The sequence below is a fragment of the Sebastes umbrosus genome, chromosome 8 (assembly GCF_015220745.1).
Source record: "Sebastes umbrosus isolate fSebUmb1 chromosome 8, fSebUmb1.pri, whole genome shotgun sequence".
Taxonomy (NCBI): domain Eukaryota; kingdom Metazoa; phylum Chordata; class Actinopteri; order Perciformes; family Sebastidae; genus Sebastes; species Sebastes umbrosus.
Genome location: NC_051276.1, coordinates 19,699,805 through 19,716,109, shown reverse-complemented (window position 1 = coordinate 19,716,109; position 16,305 = coordinate 19,699,805). Strand labels below are relative to the sequence as shown.

General features: G+C 42.9%; 1 protein-coding gene across 2 annotated transcripts in view; it reads left to right on the top strand.

Annotated features, from left to right (window-relative positions):
- Positions 1–16,305, top strand: part of adgrv1 (adhesion G protein-coupled receptor V1) — a 116,692-nt gene that overhangs the window by 21,490 nt on the left and 78,897 nt on the right. The window contains exons 10-29 of one of the 2 annotated variants that reach the window (XM_037778490.1): positions 345–671; positions 2,867–3,043; positions 3,330–3,553; positions 4,652–4,778; positions 4,941–5,126; positions 6,007–6,187; positions 6,723–6,886; positions 6,978–7,101; positions 7,216–7,476; positions 8,548–8,674; positions 8,867–9,090; positions 9,319–10,053; positions 11,739–12,112; positions 12,840–13,019; positions 13,416–13,596; positions 13,846–14,039; positions 14,161–14,290; positions 14,595–14,675; positions 15,529–15,668; positions 15,855–16,220. In XM_037778490.1, coding sequence (XP_037634418.1) covers positions 345–671; positions 2,867–3,043; positions 3,330–3,553; positions 4,652–4,778; positions 4,941–5,126; positions 6,007–6,187; positions 6,723–6,886; positions 6,978–7,101; positions 7,216–7,476; positions 8,548–8,674; positions 8,867–9,090; positions 9,319–10,053; positions 11,739–12,112; positions 12,840–13,019; positions 13,416–13,596; positions 13,846–14,039; positions 14,161–14,290; positions 14,595–14,675; positions 15,529–15,668; positions 15,855–16,220 — 4,503 coding nt within the window. The remainder of the gene's footprint in view (positions 1–344; positions 672–2,866; positions 3,044–3,329; positions 3,554–4,651; positions 4,779–4,940; positions 5,127–6,006; positions 6,188–6,722; positions 6,887–6,977; positions 7,102–7,215; positions 7,477–8,547; positions 8,675–8,866; positions 9,091–9,318; positions 10,054–11,738; positions 12,113–12,839; positions 13,020–13,415; positions 13,597–13,845; positions 14,040–14,160; positions 14,291–14,594; positions 14,676–15,528; positions 15,669–15,854; positions 16,221–16,305) is intronic. The other variant, XM_037778492.1, reaches the window with a different exon arrangement.

The window sequence follows — 16,305 nt, the reverse complement described above, 5'->3', positions numbered from 1 at the left end:
CCCATTCTCTTCCAAGGCAAAGTATATAAAGCTAATCGTTAAATATGAACATATTATAATATTAATCATTATTAGTTTCAACCCAAGCATTAATTTTGTTGATGAAGCTAATGGGGGCAATTGGCAGACTTACAGGAACCTGTGAGGGACTATTTGAGGCAATAAGTAAGCAAGGTTACAGTTAATCAACATACCTATAACCTTTCTCAGTCCACAACTAAGAATGTGTTTTTGATCGTTCGCTCATCAGTTAAAATGTAACATTAACCCACGTCTCCTTTCTTTTGCTGATTTGTTATTTTTATTCCCACTCTTCGTCTGGTCTTCCCCGCTCTGTCCCCCAGATGGTGTTCTACATCCAGGACAGTGACGATGTCTATGGGCTTTTTCGGTTTGACCCAGCCAAAGAGCAAAGCATCCAGAGCCAACCTGAGGGCCGTTTCCTGTCGCTGAATTTCCTGCGAGAAGGTGGTACACTGGGTGATGTGTATATGACCCTCACCGCCCTCTACATCCCTGCAGGCCCAATAGACCCAGCACTGGCCCGGGACCAGGTTCTGAATGTTAGCAGGTCCATTAATGTGGTGTTTTCCCGTGAACAGATGGTCCACGTCATACTGCCAATCAGGAATGATGCCTTTCTGCAGAATGGAGCTCATTTCTTAATACAGGTAACAAGGCTGGAAACAAGAGCAACCCATAAGCGACACATGTCTGGATGAAATATATATTTATATATACAGACGTAGGCAAAGTTGTTGGTAACGTTCCGTTAAAGAGAGAAAAACCCACAATGGTCACTGAAATAACTTGAAACTGACAAAAGTAATAATAAATAAAAATTTACTGAAAATTAACTAATGAAAATCAGCTGTTACTTTTGAATTGTGGTTCAACAGAATCATTTTAAAAAACAAACTGATGAAACTGGCCTAGACAAAAATGATGGTAGCCCTAGAAAAGATGTAAAATAATGTGACCATAGGGACATGTTAAACTAAGGTGTGTCCTGTAATTAGCATCACAGGTATCTTCAAACTTTTAATCAGTCAGTCTGCCTATTTAAAGGGTGAAAAGAAGTCACTGTGCTGTTTGGCATCATGGTGTGTACCACACTGAACATGGACCACAGAAAGCTAAGGAGAGAGTTGTCTCAGGAGATCAGAAAGAACATTATAGACCTTCATGTTAAAGGTAAAGGCTATAAGACCATCTCCAAGCAGCTTGACGTTCCTGTGACTACAGCTGCACATATTATTCAGAAGTTGAAGGTCCATGGGACTGTAGCCAACCTCCCTGGACGTGGCCGCAAGGGGAAAATTGATGACATATTGAAGAGACGGATAACACGAATGGTAACCAAAGAGCCCAGAACAACTTCCAAAGAGATTAGAGGTGAACTCCAAGGTCAAGGTACATCAGTGTCAGATCGCACCATCCGTCACTGTTTGAGCCAAAGTGGACTTAATGGAAGACAACCGAGGAGGACACCAAATCATAAAAAAGCGAGACTGGAATTTTCCAAAATGCATATTGACAAGCCACAAAGCTTCTGGGAGAATGTCCTTTGGACAGATGAGACAAAACTGGAGCTTTTTGGCAAGTCACATCAGCTCTATGTTCACAGACGAAGAGATGAAGCATCCAAAGAAAAGAACACTGTACCTAATGTGAAACATGGAGGAGGCTCGGTTATGTTATGGGGCTGCTTTGCTGCATCTGGCACAGGGTGTCTTGAATCTGTGCAGGGTGCAATGAAATCTCAAGACTATCAAGGCATTCTGGAGCGAAATGTGCTGCCCAGTGTCAGAAAGCTTGGTCTCAGTTGCAGGTCATGGGTCCTCCAACAGGATAATGACCCAAAACACAGCTAAAAACACCCAAGAATGGCTAAGAACAAAACATTGGACTATTCTGAAGTGGCCTTCTATGAGCCCGGATCTAAATCCTATTGAACATCTGTGGAAGGAGCTGAAACATGCTGTCTGGAGAAGGCACCCTTCAAACCTGAGACAGCTGGAGCAGTTTGCTCACGAGGAGTGGGCCAACATACCTGTCGACAGGTGCAGAAGTCTCATTGAGAGTTACAGAAATCACTTGATTGCAGTGATTGCCTCAAAAGGTTGTGCAACAAAATATTAAGTTAATGTTACCATCATTTTTGTCTAGGCCAGTTTCATTAGTTTGTTTTTTTAAATGATTCGGTTGAACCATAATTCAAAAACAATATCTGATTTTCATTAGTTAATTTTCAGTGAATTTTTATTTATTATTACTTTTGTCAGTTTCAAGTTATTTCAGTGACCATTGTGGGTTTTTCTCTCTTTAACGGAACGTTACCAACAACTTTGCCTACGTCTGTATATATACAGTATATACAGTATATTTTCACTCTAACCCTTTTTTAAGTTGTAATCCAGGCAACATTTTGCTAGCACGCCCAAAAATGTGCTCTTTCTGTTGTGTGTTTTCACTTGTGGCCAAATCCGTGCCATCCAAACTTTAAGTGCCTCATTTGCATGTGTGAACGGTTTGACACTGGCACTCAAATCTGGCATGTTGCTATGGGATTCGCCCAACTGTCCAAACTAACAACACCGCCTAGCTCTTAAAGCAAGCAAAAAAAGTACAAAAAAAGCCTCCTTCACATTCGGTACAACCATAATCACGTCACACACTTTCAGTCAAACCCTTTAACACATACATGCACGAACATAAAAGGAGTGAATGGAGCACTGACGGGTCATTCAATACATCTTTAAAACCAGATGGTGTAGAATGAGCTGTATCTTTGATGAATGAATTATTACACATTTTGCCTGTTTGAGACTTCTATTAATCAAGTTGTTTCTTCTATTTCCCCTAGTTGAATAAACTGGAGCTAGTTGATATCAACACCCCAATTCACTCAAACAGCCCAAGGTTTGGGGGACCTCTAAACCTGACCTTGACTGTCACCCCTGACATTGCAAACGGGGAAATCGGCTTTACAAGTAACACCACGGTGGTGGTTTATGAACCAGAGGAGAGCAATACCAGCACAGTAAGATATGATGAGTTGATTATCACATAAAACAGCATATAACTATGATGAGTTTAACGTCATGATGTAGTCTGTAAAGTGCTAAATTAACCACTACTGTAAAAGAAAAAGAGATGTTTCCTATTTTGCCATTGTAACTGAGATGAGCCAATCACTGACTTTACAGCCACCACGCTGCCAGTCAGAAAACTCCCCTTGTCGACTCTAATCTGTGTTCAGAAAATGAATTTACTATGTGCCTGCAGCATGTAGAGGTGGTCAATTCTAATGATGTTTGGTGCTGCAGGTAACCCTACCCCTGCGGCGTGATGGGACAGACGGACAGGCTGAAGTGTTCTGGAGTCTTCGGCCAATTGGAGACAATCATGTGGATATAACAGTTAAAGACTTGGAGCCTCTAAGTGGCTCTGTGGTCTTCATCTCCGGGCAGAGCGATGCTTCCATCAACTTCACTATCATGGCTGACAATATCCCAGAAGTCAATGAGACCTTGCTGCTCACTCTGGATAGGTAGGGATATTAAACTCCAGGAAACATAATTATTGTTAATTTTGTTAATCATCATCGAGGCATATTAGACCTTTCTGTTCTGCCTATAAACACAACAGTTATACAATAACCTTTTGGGGTTTGGAGTGTGAAGCTGATATTATGTAATGTTTTAGAGCCAACTTATACAACGAGTGAGTCCAGTGGAATAGGAAAGGCTGAGTGGGTGCTATCTCATCCCATCCCTCCATTGGTTTTCTGGAGATATTTGTGTGGTGTGTGTTTGTGGTAGTGGTTTGGGGGTGGGTTCATCTGTTGGTCTATGTTCTGATGAGAACGGCAGCTCTCTCTTCCTCCCACTCCTCCCCTGCAGGGTGGAGACTGCACGCTTTATAGTGTACTTTGGGTAAGTGGAGAGTGGAATGAACCTGGGCCTTTTGTGTGGCGTGAATCAAGACTTTGTTTTTCAGAGAAGGGCCTACTTCAGGATTTCTCGGGTCTTTGGTTGACGTGGGGATGAGGGCGACTTGGGGGGGTAGGGTGGGGGATTCAGTGATGGTGTGAAAAAAGGGAACCCAAAGGAGAGTGGTTGTTGGGGGTAAATAGAGAATCTTCTTTATGTGTTTTGCTCTAATTTAACCAGGCTTGATTGTATACCCCTTTTAAAGATGTCAGCGTTTGTATGCATGCAGCGCCTTGGCTGTGTTTGTTTGTTTTGGAGTGCTTCATTCTGTCATGTCTTTGTCTCTAATTTACCCGTTATGTGATGCTTACTTGGCTCCAATTTTCTCAACATACACACACATGCACACCCCCCCCCGTGGAGCAATAAAGAAGCAGGCATGGCGTTGATTGACATTGTTATTAAACGTGGTCTAAACAGCAGGGCCTCAACATATGGAGCCAATAATGAATGAGCATCACACAATGCAAGGAATGCATTACGAAGTTTAGATTAAAGTTGAGCTCAAAACACACAACAAAAGAACAAGTCCCAAGAAACTTCCATGTCAGAGTTTTCATCTACTGCACAATGTCGATGCAATGACATGGGTAGGTTTCAGTAGTGGTCAGTAGTTGCTATTATGATCTAATACTGTTTATGTGTATGTGTTCCAGGAGTAATGTTGAGAATCAGATCCTGAAAGCTGGCTTCACCAGCAGAGAGATTGTCATCATGGAGAACGATGACCCCGGGGGAGTCTTTGAGTTCGCCTCATTCTCCAGAGGTCCATGGGTCATCAATGTAAGTCTTGAAACTGCAACTTCAAACTAATTTCTTTGTGTAATGAAGATACCTAACCAGCTACAAACAATGTTAAGCCGTTGTTACATTAAACTCCACATATTGTTATTTTGTCTGTTGTGTTTGGTTCTGGTCACATCTGTAAACTTTAAACTCACCTAGGAGGGTGAAGCTGTGGAGCTGCATGTGGTCAGAGCCCAGGGACAACTGCTGAAACAGCTGGTGCGATATGCTGTCATGCCTTCGGGCAACACTGAATTCTATGGTGCCATGGGCATCCTGGAGTTTAAACCAGGAGAGAGAGAGGTGGTAGTGGCACTGGTGGCACGGCCTGATGGGGTGCCTGAGGTAAGAATATGGTCAATTCAATGCTGACCTGTCAAGGTTATATGATAACTAGGGCTGTCAAAGTTAACACGATAATAACGTGCTGACGCAAACTCTTTTTAACGCCTCTAATTTCTTTAACGCATGAATGCAAACAGTATTTCTGAGGTTGTAGCGGGCTCAGTCTAGAAGATACTGGCATTATATGAAGATGTTGGCATCATATGAAACTAGAAAAAAACATTTATGGCATTTTCAAAGGGGTCCCTTGACCTGAAAATGGGTTATATGGGTACCTACGAGTCTCCCCTTTACAGACATGGCCACTTTATGATAATCACATGCAGTTTGGAGCAAGTCATAGTCAAGTCAGCACACTGACACACTGACAACTGTTGTTGTCTGTTGGGCTTGAGTTTGCCATGTTATGATTTGAGCATATTTTCTTTATGTTAATGCAGTACCAGTGAGGGTTTCTGGACAATATTTGTCATTGTTTTGTGTTGGTAATTGATATCCAGCAATAAATATATACATACATTTGCATAAAGCAGCATATTTGCCCACTCCCATGTTGATAAGAGTATTAAATACTTGATAAATCTCCCTTTGAGCTACATTTTCAACAGATAAAAAATGTGTGATTAATCGCTATTAACTATGGACAATCATGCGTTGAATCGTGATTAAATATTTTAATCGATTGACAGCCCTAATAATAACTATTTAATTCACTGCTAAATGAAGTCCTCCCAGTGTGATAGCGGTCAATTTTTGTGTAACTAGTGAAAAAAAGTCTTCCAATAGGCTTACAGTAGATAATAAGATGATTTAAATCTGTGTTTGCTACACGAAAACTCTGTGTGTGTGTGTGTTTTTGTGCGTCTGTGTGTGCATACAGCTGGACGAGACTTTCTCTGTGGTGCTCAGTAGCCACAGCACTCCACCCAGTCGCCTAGGCAACCGCAAGGAGGTCAACATCACAGTGCGGAAGAACGACGACCCCTTTGGGGTCATTGAGTTCAACCAATCAGGACTTACTGTGGCCATCAATGAGAGCAAAGGGGACGAGACGCACCGGGGTACTTTGAAGTAGCAGTCCTTTTAGATAATAGTGATGTCTTTCCATGTCAAGTGGGATCTCATTGACACTTAAAATGGACCTAATTGGAATGAAACACAAAACATTTGTCTGCATGGGGGATGAGCAGGACTATGATTTAAGTTTGTATTTTAAACGTATCATATTTGTGTAATGCACAAGAATGTGTTAATGCAGATGAAGAAGGTCAACTTGTAGAGCAGGAAGTTTGGGCCCCACACAGTGATGATTCAGTCAAATATTCAATCTGGTCCTGAGAACAGGAGAGGCAAAAAGCTTCTCTCAGCCTCTAGTGAATGTATCACCAGTGTTTGCATATAAACATAAATGGGAACTGTACAACAAAAAACCTTAGCTGTGAGCCAACAAAATACATTATTATTGTGCTCTATACCAAAATGATGGCCTCGACCAGAGGTAAAATGTCAAGAGATAAGTGCATACACAAGAGTTAATGACTTGGAAGGTTTCAATAGCTTAATATATAATCTCTGTCTCTTCTGATTCGCCTTCAGCGGTGTACCCAGTAGTGAGGAACAGGGGTCACTTTGGAGAAGTGTCGGTTTCCTGGGTCTTGGAGCCAGCCCTGTCCGGAGACATCCACCCCCTCCAGGGAAACATCACCTTCATGGAGGGGGAGTACCTCAAAAACCTCACTCTCTTCTCTGTACCTGATGAGGTAAAATGATAAACTGAACTCAAAAATGCATGCAATCCAAATTTGAGTTACATTTCAATGTTTCAATTTTAATTTTTAATTTAATTTTCAGATCCCAGAAGACATGGAGAATTTCACCATCACTTTGATAAATGCTACAGGCGGCGCTAGACTGGGAAACATACTCGATGCCAATTTACATATTAATAAGAATGATGACCCCATTTACTTTTCTGGTAAGGATCCTGTTCTGATAACTGTTTATAAAGGATCCTCTGTAATAATATATTGACCTTTCACCTCTCCGGTCACCTCCCTGTCTCTCCTCCCTCGCCTCACCCTCTCCTCAGAACCTGTGGTGGTGCGGCTTCGGGAAGGTGGCGTGGCCAACTTCACCGTCCTGAGGGCAGGACGGGCGGACTTTGTTGCCACGGTGATGTACCGTGTGGAATACGGTGAGGCATCTCCAGGTGACCTCACCGTGCTGAGTAATGACACGTTGCTGGTGTATGACGTGGGCGAAGGGATGAAGAACATCTCTGTGGCGGTGGAAGATGATAACATACCGGAGACTGATGAACCTTTTTACATTGTTCTCTACAATGCTACTGGTGAGTGTGAGCTTCCTTTTAAACAAGTGGTTAGCACAGGGGTGCACTGTGTATTAAACTTCTGTGGGTCAGTGCTTATGGCAGGTTGTATAGTGGCTGTGTCATATCTTCATATATATGTTGGTCCCTTGAGATCATGAAAACAATATAATCTGCATCCCCTCCGAGGATTAAAAAAGATGAAAGTCAATTTCTTTTCTCATTTTCCAATGTGCTTTATAGTAGAAGAACCATGCGATCACATCTCATCTAAAAATCACCACCTGTTTATCCTGTTGTCTTAATGCCAGTTGAGGAGTAGCAAGGTTATTTAGCTTTGTCTGTGGTAACACTGAAAGCTCTCCTAATCCCAGTATTGTGTGTCAGGGATGGGAATGAAAGACCAGTGGGCCCCAACAGGACCTTAATTACCAGACTCCAGACTTTCTAAGACACAAAGACCGGCCACTCCACCGGCCTCTCTCTGTCTACTGATTGACATGGAGTAGAGTCAGTAAGGGTTAGCCTGTGGTTTATGCCAGGGGATGGTTCTTTATAGTGATTGTGTTAAAAGTCAATAATCCTCATGTTAGAGGTCAATCAAACCCATTCTGGGACTTTAACACTCTTTACGTTTCCTCTTTAATTAGGAGCAGATTTGCATGCCTGTTACTTGAAGTAATATTCTTGTGAGGTTATTGCAGTTGCGGGAATGCTGTTCCTGCAAATAAAAATACCCCCCTGTAGTTTTTATTCCTTTCTTATTTTTATAAAAACATTCAAATATAATGTTTGTGGCTTATTGAGGCTCTCTCCTTGGTTTTGTTCACTTTAACTCCTTTACTAAGAGAAGCCTTTATTTTTGTACTCTGTTTTTTAAGAATAAGAAGCCCTGTTGTCCTGGGCTTGGTTGCCATAGTTATGGTGTGCTATGTTAAGGAGACAGCCTCCCCCTATTGCATGAAATTTAGCATGACAATAATAATATGACCAGTGCAATCCATGTCAGCCCCTTTTGCGTCTATCTATCTGTCTGTCTGTCTTTCTGTCCATCCGTCCTGATCTGACCTGATAATATGAATGTGTACACAGGTGATGCTGTTGTGTATGGAGCAGACACAGCTACTGTGGTGATTGAGGCCAATGATGATGCCAATGGGATTTTCTCCCTGGAAGCCATAGAGAAACCTGTCGAAGAGGGCAAGACCAGTAATTTTTAGTAAGGAACAGGCCTTCAGTTCATGTTTCTTTTGTGCAAAAAATTGGTTTCATGCTCATTCACACTTAATTATTTCAAATTAAAAGTTTTTTCTATGCATTGACAAAACTCTGAAGTTGACATTTTGGAGATACAAAGTTTTCCGTTGTATTCTATTACTGAAATGATAACTCTTTTCTCTTCTGCACACAGTGTCCTGCGTGCAAGGGGACATTTTGGTAATGTTACAGTCTTCTGGCAGCTGTTTGCCAATGACTCAGTGACTCCTCTGGAGGAAAACCAGGAGTTTACCAACACATCAGGCTCCATCACCTTCACTACAGGAGAAGAGACCAAGCCTATTGTCCTGGAGGCCATCTCAGATAAGCTTCCAGAGTTCATTGAGTTCTTCGTCCTCAGGCTGGTTAATATCTCAGGTGAGTTCAGGATAATAGTGGTATATTTGTCAGTTTTGAGAGATATATTTTATATATCACTAGAGAAAAAGTGCTACCATAACAAATAATAACTGTCATTGAGTTTAAACTTGACATCATTTGAGTCATCAACTTTAAAATCTCAATACTGACGATTCCAAAACAGACAGTTTTCATTTATAATGCTGTCTTGAAAACCCTTCAGCTCTTGTCCATAATTTCTTAAAGGTGGTTACCCGGGGGAGGGCGGACGACTAGCCGAGACTTCTCTGAATGCCTCGGTTCTCATCCCTTTCAATGACGACCCATTTGGTGTCTTTGCCATCACTGACAGCAACCTGGACCAAGAAGTAGCTGAAGATGTACTCTCAGAGGATGATATGGCTGATGTCACTTCCTTCACCATCCTCCGACAGCAGGGTACTTTTGGTGATGTGCGGGTTGCCTGGGAGATTGTTTCTGGCCGCTTCCCAGAGGGCCTTCCTCTGATGGATGACCTGCTCCTTCAAGCCTCCTTCCCAGACGAGGTTGAGCTCAGGCCTCATGCCAGGCGACACCACTCAGCCACAGACACTTGGTTTTTCTCTGGGCTTCCTGGAGCTTATGGGACCATCTCCCCTGAAGACGGGCCGGCTGCTGTTGGAAACTTCACCTTCTCTGCCTGGCTAGTGCCCAGACCAGACACTGACGGCTTCATAGTCAGCAAAGGAACCAGGAACGGGACCTTGTATTATGGAGTGAAGGTCCACACCAATGAGTCTCATGTCACGGTGATGCTGTATTATACAGTGATTGGATCAAACAGTCCCCAGGTGGCCCGGGCCACTGCTGAGAAATTTGTCGAGGATAATGCCTGGTTACATGTCATCATTACTGTTGATGATGGGATTATTGAGTTCTTCCTGGATGGGAACCCTATTCCTGGAGGAGTGAAGAGCATCAAAGGAGAGGGCATCAGTGATGGTGAGCTTTTTTTTTATCAGATATTTATTAAACATTGCAGAGTGACAAAGGTCAGGTTGTTGAGCATATAGTGTCCCATCATATTCCTGCTTGTTACGTTCAGCCACTGTTTGTTTGTCAGCACAGTTTGTATGTGTTTAGCATAAATGTTGTCATGACCAGGCCGGCCGTGTGTCTTGCTCGTGCCCAGGAGAAGATGATTTCCAAACTATTTCCCATCATGCCAGTAGTTTGTTAAGTTTCCTGTTTTATGTTCTAAAATGCAAATGTTACTTTTTGTAAGCGTTTGTAATGTGTCTGTTCAGAACATGGTGGTTTGGTAGTTGTTATTTTCGTGCTGGATTATAGTTTTAACCATTAGTGAGGTGGCTGTTACATTTTGTAACACCAGGTAGCTCGTTATACATCTTGTACTCGTGGTCGCTCCGCTTAGGACTGCGAGCGTCAAAGCTTGCATGTAGAGTGGCAATTATCAAGTTAAAATCTTCATCTACCACACTCACCTAGTGTTCCCCTGCTGTCGGCAGCCCTGGTCATGACGATGATGAAAAATTGTGCAAATTGGCATTTAATATTACCAATTTGTTTGAATGTGAAGCTGTGATGAAGTTATTCTTTTTAATTCTTGCAGTGTCATTTTAGTGACATTCATAATGTCAAAATGTCACCTAAAGGCCAAAACCTAATCAGGCCAGATAATGACTGGCCAGTATTGTTTTCTTGCCCTGTAAGGTTTTTTTTTACTGCTCCCTCAGCACCATGGTCAGTGTCAGAGAGGCACAAATACCATGCTCATGTCCTTGTAATGATGATGTCATTGAATCTGCTTGTGTGAGTTTGTGTGTGACTGTCTGGTTTCAGTCTACCCTCTCATTATTCACATATGGAATGACAACAAGTCTTAACTTCTTACAAACATAATGCATGCACACCCTCACACACACACACGCACCCACCCCTCAGTCAGTTCCTCATTGTTCAGGACGACTGGGACTCTGCTATGCTTGAGTGACCACTTAGCCTCGGCACTGCTGGATATTGTTACCGCTAAAGGGAATCAGCCGGCATCTTCTTTTCTTTCTATTCTCTCTAATTAATGGAGACAATAATCGTAGCCTGTATTGGACCAAACGCTCCCGGAGGGCGAATATTCTGATGGTTCTTTGGCTAACTTCAATCACTGTAGATGTATACATAATCATCAATCATGTCATGCGTTATTGTCTGCTACTGGTAACTCAACCCACAGAGGAATTGTTTTGTGTCAGGGCTTTATACTTGCTCACTGTGGCAGATTTTCTGCATCTGTTCCGTTTTGTGCAAGTAAAGGAAGCGATAGGCACAAGAGGTGTAAGTATATAAATGAGTAATGAGAAGGAGCCAGACCTGGGCATTAGGTGGCCTTAATCAAGATTCTGTTTGTGGTCCCAATTCACTCCAACATAGCAACCAAATTTGTTCCACCAGAGATATAACTATGTGACAAAAACAGTTATTTATTATACAGTTATCTACAGTTAATGAATTAGAACTCATGATAATTGTTTTTTTTGTATCTGTAATGTCATATCCTGTACACTGTGCTTACCATTTTCTACTTATACAGCTTAAACATAAATTATTTTGGGCTATTTGCTGTATTAAATAGTATGCACTGTTTTTTTTTCTGTGTCTTTCTACTCCAGGACCTGCGTCAGTGTTTATTGGGTCGGATCCTGAGGGTGAACGGCGGTACACAGGCCTTCTCCAAGATGTTCGCTTATACAGGACCAAGCTGAACCGCAGCCACATCCACGAGCTTCACACCCAGCCCGCTAAAACAGACCTTCGCAACATCTCAGGTTACCTACGATACCGGCAGGAGGAGAGGCAGAAGTCGTTTGTGGTGGAGGTCAGGGATGATAACGAGGAGGAGGGAGAGGAGGTGTTCTACCTGCAGTTGGTGGCAGTTCATGGTGGAGCGCGCCTCCCTTTCCCCAGGCCCACTGCTACTTTGAGAGTCATGAAAAGTGACAATGCCAATGGGCTTTTTGGATTCACTGGTGCCTGCATACCTGATGTAAGTCCACATTATTTAGTCAGTAGCATTTAGTGGAGCATTTTTGCTGCTCTGAGCATCTATAAGCACCTAACAAACAATGCAAGTACAACATTTTTAATGTAAACCAGACTGTTAATCAATAATCAATAAGCCTGAGTCTACATGACCACTGTTACAGTAGCATTAATCATCACTCAGTTGTGTCTACAGATAAAACATATGCTTAGAAACACATGTAATGTAAACCGATTGGTTTGTCAGTCCCTGTCCTGCTGCATATTTCATCAGTCGTCATGCCTGGCTGCAGCGAGAGCATGCTCTCGGTTTTTAGTTGGATTGGATGTGTGGGCTCTCATGTTGGCCCCTCTCAGGTAGAGCGACAGCTGGCGAGGCTGCAGCAGGTCTGCCAGTCAGGGCATTCCTGTAGAAGTGGATCATGAGTTCCAGCACTGGAAAATGGGAGATCTAGTTCCTCGTTTCCATCAGCAGAACAGGTGGCAGGCCTGGGGATGGCATTCCATCAGAACTGGAGCGTCTTCTTTATGTCCTTGATCCTTTGGGGAATAAATAGACGTAGAGGCATTTGGGCTATCAGGTGCTTTCTCTCTAAATCACATTATTACTGTGCTGGGATTAGTCATGAAGATAGTTGGTAAGACTTGCTCATTTAAGCATTCAGTAGTCAGCATTTCCTCCAATGGCTCAGAATTAATCAACATTTTTATTTCCTTATTTGTCCTCATAGACCACCGAGGAGGGCTCCACTATCTCTTGTGTGATTGAGCGAATGCGGGGATCTCTGGACCACGTTTATGTCAACTACAGTGTTACCCAGCTGGATAGCTTGGACAGTGAGACGCCAGCCCATCAAGATTTTGTTAATGCCACCGGAGCTGTTCTTTTCATGCATGGACAGCGCTCTGAGGTGTGTGTGTCTGTGTGTGTGTGTGAGAGTGACTCAATGGTTTAACCTGTATGAGCTGGGGGAAACCCCTCTGGGTTTGTCCAGGGTCACACAAAGCGCATACAAACAATGGGTAAAAACACATGTGATGCACCTTGTGTGCACTGTATTTACACATCAGCGTATTGATTTCAAATACATGCTGTATGTTCAGTTTAACATCAGGATTTTACAGTTCACATAAATGCAAATGTTTTTAGACAACCTGCGCCATCTAGTGGTTGCTTGTTTGTGAATTTACTGATGAGTCAACAGGTGCCAGCTGATAATTACGTTTTTACTTTGACTACTGAACTATAGACTATTTTTTCAAGGGAATTAGAAAACAAAACTAATGGATGCATATCTTTCTGTTAGGTATTGAACCTGTTGGTGTTGGATGATAACCTCCCAGAGCTGGCAGAGTCCTTTCAGATTACACTGGTGTCAGCAGAATCCGGTGACGGGAAGCGTGGCTCCACCCCCACCAGTGGTGCAAGCATCGACCCAAATAACTCTGTTAACACTGTCACTGTCACAGCTAGTGACCACCCCTATGGTATTCACTCACATGCTCAAAAAACAGTACTGTTGCACTTTCAATGTTGCTATTTTTAGCAGTCAGCGATCGGTATTTATGAGATTATGGTGTGACAAGTCTCTCTCTCCTTCTACCTATACACATTATTCCTCCCCCACTCATTGCCTTCCTTTTTCCATCACACCTTTCCCCTCCTTCTCATTACATTCCTCCCCATTTCCATTCTTCTAAACATAACACACAAACACACACCCTTCCCTGATCCAGGCCTGCTGCAGTTTCAGCCCAGCCCTCCAGGAGAAGGATTGATCTCTCCAGCGTTAGAACCTGCCCACATAACTGTTAACGAGGAAGATGGAGAAATCCGTTTGCTGGTGGCCAGGGCCCAAGGCCTTTTAGGAAGGATCATGGTGGGATACAGGACAACCCCATTCACAGCGTCTAGCCCTGAAGACTACGAGGTTTGTTTCCACTCAAGTCTTTAATCGTAATGATGCAGATGATGTATCGATAAACTAATAAGCAGATGGAGACATTTTACCTGCTTCCCTGGTTACCTCTTTCTCTGTATTCCACCGGCAGGACTCAGAGGGCATGCTGGACTTTCTTCCAGGGGAGAGGTTAAAGTTCATTACCGTGACCATCATAGATAATCCTGTCCCTGAGCTGGACAAGATTTTTAGAGTGGAGCTCTACAATGCTGATGGAGGAGGTGAGAAAAAAATCATGACGGTACTGATTTCATTAGTTTAAGTCCCATTTTGATATATCTTGAGCCTTAGAATTACTTTTTATTTTCAATCTTTACCTATCTTATTTAGAGCTGAACTGACCCTGTAATGAGCCCTACTGTTTTTGTGTGTTTTGTGTGCTGTGCTCCTGTGTGCGTCCCCATACCTGCCCACCTGCGTGACTGCCTACCTATCCTCCTTCCCGTTTGCCCTTCGATCTCTACTCTTCGGGTGTGATTCTAACCTGGTGTGACACTTGTTTGATCCTCGTGTGTGATCCGTCAGTGGATCAGTTTCTGCGTAGTGAAGGAAGTGGTAGTGGGGAGAGTGACTCTGACTTCCTCCTTCCATCCTATCACCACCATGGTAAGTATCCCCCTCCTTTTCTCCCTAAGCTGCTTCTTGTCTCCATTCCTTCACCACCACACCCACTTCATTTCTCTCTCCCTAAGGCTGCATATGCTCAATGTCAACTTCTATTAGTGATCAAGTGACATGTTGTTGCTGCTGCTGACAAGCAATATTTTGATCTGATACTTAATATTTTTAATAAAATAATAAGTTTTTCTTTCAGAATAATATTTTTGGCTGGTTGAATAGAATTGGGAAACATAAAAGTTGTGAAACTGTCCTCTAAAAACTTTATTACTGAAACTGTTGTGCACTATGACACACAGTACACACAAAAAAAATCATCCCTAACACTTCATCAATTAGTATCTTTCAGCTCGGTCAAGTGCATATTCACACGTACTCTAGGTGTGTCCGTGCACATGCATGTGTGTTTAATTGTGTGTGGTATGTACATTGTACTGTGACCCTTGTGAGAAGTACCCAAGGAGAGGGATGTGGGAAAGGCAAATACTGTAGCTTTTCACAGGCAGTAGGGGTAAGTGGTTGACATAAGTGTCAGAGACCCCACTGTTTCACACTTAGTTTGGGCTGCTGTCACCTATTCTGAAATAACCCCCACACACTCTATGAGGCTGCCATTTCAGTCTGATTCTCTTGACCATAATAGCACTTTATTTGGTGGTAAGAAGGTGTGTATTATTATTGAGCTATTTCTTTTAAAATCAACAGCTTTATTGATCATCGTCACATTTCCATTCCCTCCCATTGGGTCCTTTTCATTTACTTCAAAGTGAAACTCCTAAAGGTGCAACTAGATCGTATCACTGAAAGTAACACAGGGTTGTATCTGGTATTTTATGTGTAGCCAGCTTGGGAGTTGGGTCCCGCATCACAGTGACCATTGCTGCTTCTGATGATGCCCATGGAGTGTTTCAGTTCAGTCCTGATTCCCTGTCTGTTAATGGGACCGAACCTGAGGATGGACGCAGCTCTGTGGTCCTGCAGGTCAGTGTAATACACAGTTTAAAAAATCAGGAAGAACCCGGTGAGGCTCACGGAGATAGATATGTCCTTGTGTTTGCATTAGCACGTCAAGATGCTTATACTGCTCTTAGTCAGGTTTTTTTTAATACAGTGTATGGTTAAGTATTGTTCATCGTCATGCTATGTTTTCTTTTTGTTCTCTCGCAGGTGGATCGCTCCTTTGGTGACCTCTCCAATGTAACTGTGTACTGGGAGGCTGATCCCAGTTCTGAGGGGGAGCTCCTCAGCAGGTTTGGGAACATCACCTTTGGTGTAGGTCAGACATCAGAGAACATCGTCATCAATGTGGCCCAGGATGAGATCTCTGAGCTGGACAAGAGTTTCAACGTGTCCTTGATTAACGTCTCCCACGGTCGTCTGGGTGTCCAGACATCTGCTACTCTGACTGTGCTCGCCAGCGATGATCCTTACGGTGTTTTTGTATTCGCTAATGTAACAAGGTCTGTTCGACTTCCTGAAGCTGACTCAACTGTCTCCCTCACCATCCTGCGACAGAGAGGCCTGATGGGTCAGGTGTGTCCTACTGTAGAAGGTTTTTAGAAACGTAATAGGAAGTATAGAAATTAAAGCTACTTATGATTTTGTTTCTTTGACTTTT